At 46.5% G+C, this 6,281-nt stretch overlaps 1 protein-coding gene across 1 annotated transcript; it reads right to left on the bottom strand.

Annotated features, from left to right (window-relative positions):
- Window positions 1–2,115: 2,115 nt before the first annotated feature.
- LOC123105076 (UDP-glycosyltransferase 83A1) lies at window positions 2,116–4,164 on the bottom strand. Its single transcript, XM_044527060.1, has 3 exons — window positions 3,599–4,164; window positions 2,903–3,447; window positions 2,116–2,773 (listed from the first exon to the last, which is right to left on the bottom strand). The coding sequence occupies exons 1-3, from the start codon at window positions 4,086–4,088 to the stop codon at window positions 2,426–2,428; spliced, it is 1,383 nt and encodes a 460-aa protein (XP_044382995.1). The 5' UTR covers window positions 4,089–4,164; the 3' UTR covers window positions 2,116–2,425.
- Window positions 4,165–6,281: the final 2,117 nt, after the last annotated feature.

Here is a 6,281-nt window from a genome sequence, read left to right as displayed (position 1 = left end):
TTTGGGCTGGATGACCGGCACATATCATTGATCTTACGAAAATTTGCACGTATGTAGACAATTCGTCAATGTTTATTGTCAATTATATTTTCTATTCTTTCAATTTTAGTGTTTTGATTTTTGAGGGGTTTCAGTTTTAGTGTTTAGCACCCAAAGAGGTTTGAGGAGGAGCCAAGGGGAGGGGGCGCCGGGACGCGAGCCACGCATCCATGCGAGGGGAGAGAGGAGGTCAAAGGAGAGGAGGAGGCAAGGGAGGGGACTGGCGAGCCCATAGTGGGCGGAGCAAAGCCGGGGCGGCGAGGAGGGGACGTGGGAAGGGGAGGGGGAAGGGGAGAGGAGAGCCATATCGCTAGGCAGTTTGAAAACAAAATATTGGCGTTGTCGTCATTATTCATTTCTAGCTTTGGTTTTTTTCATATCTCCAAATAGATTTGTTTTTTATAGAACATCAGGTCCCCAATATATTTTAATTTTTCAATAATTTTTAGAAACTTCTAATCTAACATGGTTTCCACCAAGGTATTTTTTACTAGGAGCATGATTACATCCTACTTCTAGTATTTCTATACATCTTCTCCTTTGCTTTCAGACTACAAACAGTAGCTTCTGCCTCATAACCTCATAGCCTCATAGGTAGACTATAAAGGCTTAGCAATGGGCTGAAAAAAGTTTAAAGTCTTGAGAATTGGAGGTCATGATCCCAATCCCATGCACGCCGTGATTGTTTTCATGAATTTTCAAAATTTATCCATGCCTTCAAATAAGCTCCTTCACATTTTATCAATGCCTCAAAACAAGCTAATAGCACGTGCTCCTATAGGTGTAGAAACCGAAACGGGTACGTTGCAACAACATTCTTCATAATATACGTACAAAATCAATACAAAATTGAGTGAATTCTGGTTTTTACCCTCTATTTTGATGTTTTTGACACTAATTACCCTATTTAGCAGGATTTCATCCATTTTACCCCATTTAGGAAAAGTTTTGCCACAATTTACCCATTTTAAAATTTTGCGAGCATTCTGATGAGCAAGTCCCAATTGTTAGGTCCACCTAGCATGCCCCATCAACAGTTTTTACCTACCTATTTTTCTCCACGTTGAACCAGTCCTCGCAGCTTCGCTCGACTGGGCTGGCCTGATATGATCGCCAGAGCAGGTCGCTCGCGTCCAACGCACAAGGCGTAAGTTGGGCCGCACCACTCTGGCCTCCAATATTCATAGCACACATTGTTCGCCTTCCTTCGAATCACACACACGCTGCAAACAAAGAAAAAAAGGATTTCAACAATATTCAAAATGGTGAAAAAACTTTAAATCAATGTACTTCAGTTATAGATGGGTGATATGTATACACGTGATCTTCTAATAAGTATTTTAATTCTGTCTGAATCAAACGCCTCACCGGCCAATGCATGAGTCAGGAAAACTTCATAATACACATATGATGGAGATGGTCAAAATCATGTGGAATGGGGTACGACGTGAGGGCTTGCTGGTTCACCAACCTCGCTGATTTGTTGGACGAGCGGCCCCCATAGATCTGCAACCGAGCACAACCTGATGGGGGCATGTACATGGACGCGCCCACGCCGACGTCGGCGAGCTTGATGGAGCCGGATTACATGGGGTCATTTCTTGCCTTGATGTCGCGCCCAGACATCGGCGAGATTGACGGAGCCGGATTCCACGGGGTCATTTCTTGTCTTGATGTCACGACCATATATAACGCCGCTCGAGGAGGTATGAAATCACGCCGCTGCCGTTGCTTGACAATCCCTAACCATAAGTTCGAGCGAGCCTGACGGGTACGTGTGGGCAGAAGCCTGGACGGGCGATGCAATCTATTAGGCGTGAGTAAGGAGCATGGTCGACTCAGGCATTATGCGTTGGACGAGACGCAAGTGACCTCCATCGGGCCGGTCCGGTCAGGAGAAGCCGTGAGGACTGGTTCACGAGAGAGAGAAATAAGCAGGAAAAAACCATCGATGTGGCATGCCAGCTAGACTTCACAATTGGGACCTGTCTGCCAGAACACTCATGAAATTTTAAACAGGGTAAATCGTGGCAGAACTTTTGTTAAATGGGGTAAAATGGATGAAATTTCGCTAAATAGGGTAAGTAGTGTCAAAAATGTCAAAATAGGGGGTAAAAACCGGAATTCACTCTACAAAATTTAGCTATGCGGTCCAATGATTACACAACTTTTTGACAAAAACAACATACAACGAGTGAAAATCATGCTATAAATACATATACTCCCTTCATTCTATCAAAAACGCTCTTATATTATGGGACGGGGGAGTATTTGTCTACGCAACTCTAAATTAACTACACTCCTTAACACTAGCTTCCCACGATTTAAACTCCCTTGGATAAACAAATCGTAGCGACCGTCACAGGATGTAGCAAAAAGTGCCCCCTCATTCGCTTAGAAGATCCACAAATCTCTTCAAATTCTCATACGAGGAGCCCCCGTTTCCGAGGCACTTGCGAGCTGCATCCCTGAGCATACCTGCCCTCTCCGCAATTCCCTCGTCACCGATAACCTGTCCCAATTTGACGGCCACCTCCTCCTTCATCACGACACCATCTTCACCGGGAGTCACGGCCAGTCCGGTCCTCCAGATATCGCAGATGTAGCTCCGGTTCGCGAACTGGTCGACGAAGTAGGGCCAGCACAGGATCGGCACGCCATTTCTGACCCCCTCCATCGTCGAGTTCCAACCGCAGTGCGACACGAAGCACGCCACCGCGCGGTGCGCGAGGACCTGCACGTTGAAAACGAATTTTAAAAAGTTTGCGTTCACGATCTGACGCTTACAAAATGCACTGAGGTCTGAGGCGCACCGATTAAACATAGCGTGAGAGCTAGGTAAGTTGATGATAATATATGATACCTGCTGCTGGGGACACCAGCTAACGATGATGCCCCTGCCGTTGACGGCGACGCGGTGCGTGAACTCGTCGAACCACGCCTTGCTCAGGCCGCCGGTCGTGAAGTCCGGGCGCACCACCCACAAGAACGGCCGGCCGGTGAGCTCCAGCCCCTCGCCGAGCTCGCGGAACTGCCGCGGGTCAAAGATGGTGAAGCTGCCGAACGCCACGTACACGACGGAGCCGTCGGGGTGGGCGTCGAGCCACTTCAGGCACCCCGCGTCCTCCGCCAAGAACTGCCCGACGGGCTTCCGGAACTCCTGATCGGCGGACAGCGGGCCGATGGGCACTATGTTGGGAAACCGCTCGAACGCCGCGGCCTCGGCGTCGAGGAACGAGTTGCACACGATGATCTCGGCTAGGCTGGTCGCCTGGGTGTTCCGGGACACCAGCCGGAAGGATACCTCCTGCCCCTCGGCGGCGCCGTCGATGCTCCAGGGCATGTGCGACGTGTACATCGGCGGCATGTTGGGGGCGATCTCGAACGCGCCTCGTCGTTTCGGGAAGCCTGCGTTTATTCAGAGAAGAAATAATTCAGTCCAGTGCTTCTTCTCTCCAGAAGAAAATGGCAATCCTCTGTTCAGAACTTTAGGTGTGTTAACAAAACAGTAATCGCACACAGGCAGTGCAAGATGCCAAGATGGATGGATCTTTGGTACCCTTGTCGTCGAAGAAGCCGTCCTCTATCAGCTGGGGAAGCCGGAGCAACGTCCCAAGGCCCGCCGCGGACGCCGGGAAGACGCAGGCGACCCGGACGCCGAGCTTCTTGGCAACCTCGAAGCACAGCCTCATGTTGGCGTCGCCGACGAGCCACCGCACCTTGGTCTCCCTGATAAGCTGCTCGACATAGCCTGGTATGCACCGCGAGATCCCGTCCAGAAACTTGCAGAGGTCCCTCCGGTCGTCGCCGTCGGCCAGGCCGTCCGGTATGGAGACCAGGCGGATCCCGTCCAGCGCCTCGCCGCCGCCGTTGTCGCCGTCGGCGTTGCTTTGCAGGGCGTCAAGAAGGAGCTTGTGGATGGGGTCGGTGCAGACGAAGGTGACCTGGAAGCCGTGGTCGACGAGGCGGTGCGACAGCTCCATGAGCGGGGTGACGTGGCCCTGCGCCGGGAACGGCAGCACCATGACGTGAGGCGCGGAGCCGGCCATGCCGGTCGGTGGGATGGATATCGCGTCCGGAGCCTCGCGGATAGCTCTTGTGTGGCGGTCGAAGTGGGGAGCGTCGAGATCACAATCGAGAGAGAGAACTCAGTTCAGATGCTTGAGACAGATGTCGGCTGATGATTGGAGATGGTGTTATTCCTAGTACTTGCTCCGTTTCTTTTTACTCCGCGTATAAGATTTGATCAAAATCAAACTACACAAAATTTGACCAAGTTTATATAAAAATATATGAACATTTACAATAATAAAACTATATAGTATGAAAATACGTTTCATGATGTATCTTATAATATTGATTTCATATTATGAATGTTTATATTTTTTTAACGGAAATGTTAACGCACATACGTGTGGGCGTTTGCACATCGCCCACACGCCTCCATCACCACTCATTTTGCCACATATGAATAGATGACATCAGCAGAATTTTTTTTTGTTTTCGGCTTAAAAATGTTGTATCTCCTAAATAAAAAAGCGAACTAAAAATCCGTTTTCATCATTAAATCCGTCTCGACGAGATCTTCAAAATTAGATCCTGTTTCGACGAATTTTTTTTTTCCAGAAGTTGCCACGATGTTTACACTGCAGTTGCCATAGGGCTTAAATTAAAGTTGCCATGTGGCAATTTTAGTTTATAGATCATGGCAATTTTAGTATTTTGATGATGGCAACTCCAGTACATTAACCATGAAAATTATTTTTTGTATGAACCATGGCAATTTTACGTGCATGTATCATGGCAATTTTAGTTTATGGTTCATGGCAAGTCTAGTTTCTTAATTGCCCGTTTTATAAATGTCAAAATTTACTTTTAAATGCAGAAGAAAATAGCTGAAACATATCATGGCAACTTCAATGTAAACATCATGGCAATTCATATGCAATAGACATGGTAACTTTTAATCCAAAAAAAAATTTCACCAAAACATATCAACGTGGGATCTAGTTTCGAAGATCTCATCGCGAGGGATTTAATGGTGAAAACGGATTTTCAATCGGATTTTTCGTTTAAGAGATAAAACATTTTTAAAAACTGAAAATCCAAAAATATTCCTACATGCATGCATGCGATGACGTGACAATATGTTTACATTAGAGACGTGTGGTGCGTCTCTCTTCCTGCCACAAGTGTGGCAGTTACCGCGACCCTTTTTTAATATAAAGATAGTCAAACTTTACAAAGCTTGATTTTGATTAAATCTTAGATGCCGACTAAAAAAATGGAGGGGATACTTGAGTCCCGTGAGGCCATGAGTGGGAGTGAGCGACTGACCGGCAGACGACGACCATTCCACCAATCAACCTCTTGCACTCTTGCACATACAGTACTACTGATAGTAGAAAATAAAGAAAAAAAATATGGAGAATAACTAGGAATAAGCGCACGCAGTATTCAAACCGCAAGAATCAGGTGAGATCAAAACCATTAGCAAGAGGGCACTCCCTGTCTGCCTCGCGAAAAAAAAAAAGCGCAATAGGACACAGCTATGGAAACTACCCTTGGGAAACATAATAAAAGTTATCGATCGGCGGCCATGGAACCTAACGTTAAAGAATCAAGAGAGTGAAGGAGAAAGCGGGAAGGAAGACACTGTTTTGGGCATTCCTTTTTTCTCACTTTAGCCATATGTACGTCTCCTGAAAATTATTTTTGTTTTTGGGCAGTAAAACTTGCATTCACTAGGAAGATAACACAGCGCAAACAAAAACCTATCCCGGATGCGCAATTTAGTACTCCCTCTGTCCCGTAATCTAAGAATGTTTTTACAAGCAAAAACGCTCTTATATTATGAGACGATGAGAGTAGTACACAAACCGGCACAAGCTGAACACTTCATACATAAACTTTTCAGGCGAGTGCACGTTAGTACAACTTTGAGCATGACTGGTTGTTCCGAGTGATGTGGCGCACAACGTGGGGCGCATTCGATCTGAAGACAGGACACTTAGGCATGCTTAGAGCAATTCTAGTAGCTGCCCTATCGCCCCGATTTTCATAACAAAGGCCACTCTAACAGAGTGATACGTCTCCAACGTATCTATAATTTTTTATTGTTTCATGCTATTATATTATCCATCTAGGATGTTTTATATGCATTTATATGATATTTTATATGATTTTTGGGACTAACCTATTAACCTAGATCCTAGTGCCAGTTTCTGTTTTTCTTTGTTTTT

Source organism: Triticum aestivum, chromosome 5A (assembly GCF_018294505.1).
Source record: "Triticum aestivum cultivar Chinese Spring chromosome 5A, IWGSC CS RefSeq v2.1, whole genome shotgun sequence".
Lineage (NCBI taxonomy): Eukaryota > Viridiplantae > Streptophyta > Magnoliopsida > Poales > Poaceae > Triticum > Triticum aestivum.
The sequence above is the reverse complement of the archived record's forward strand: the minus strand, read 5'-3'. Positions and strand labels throughout refer to the sequence as shown.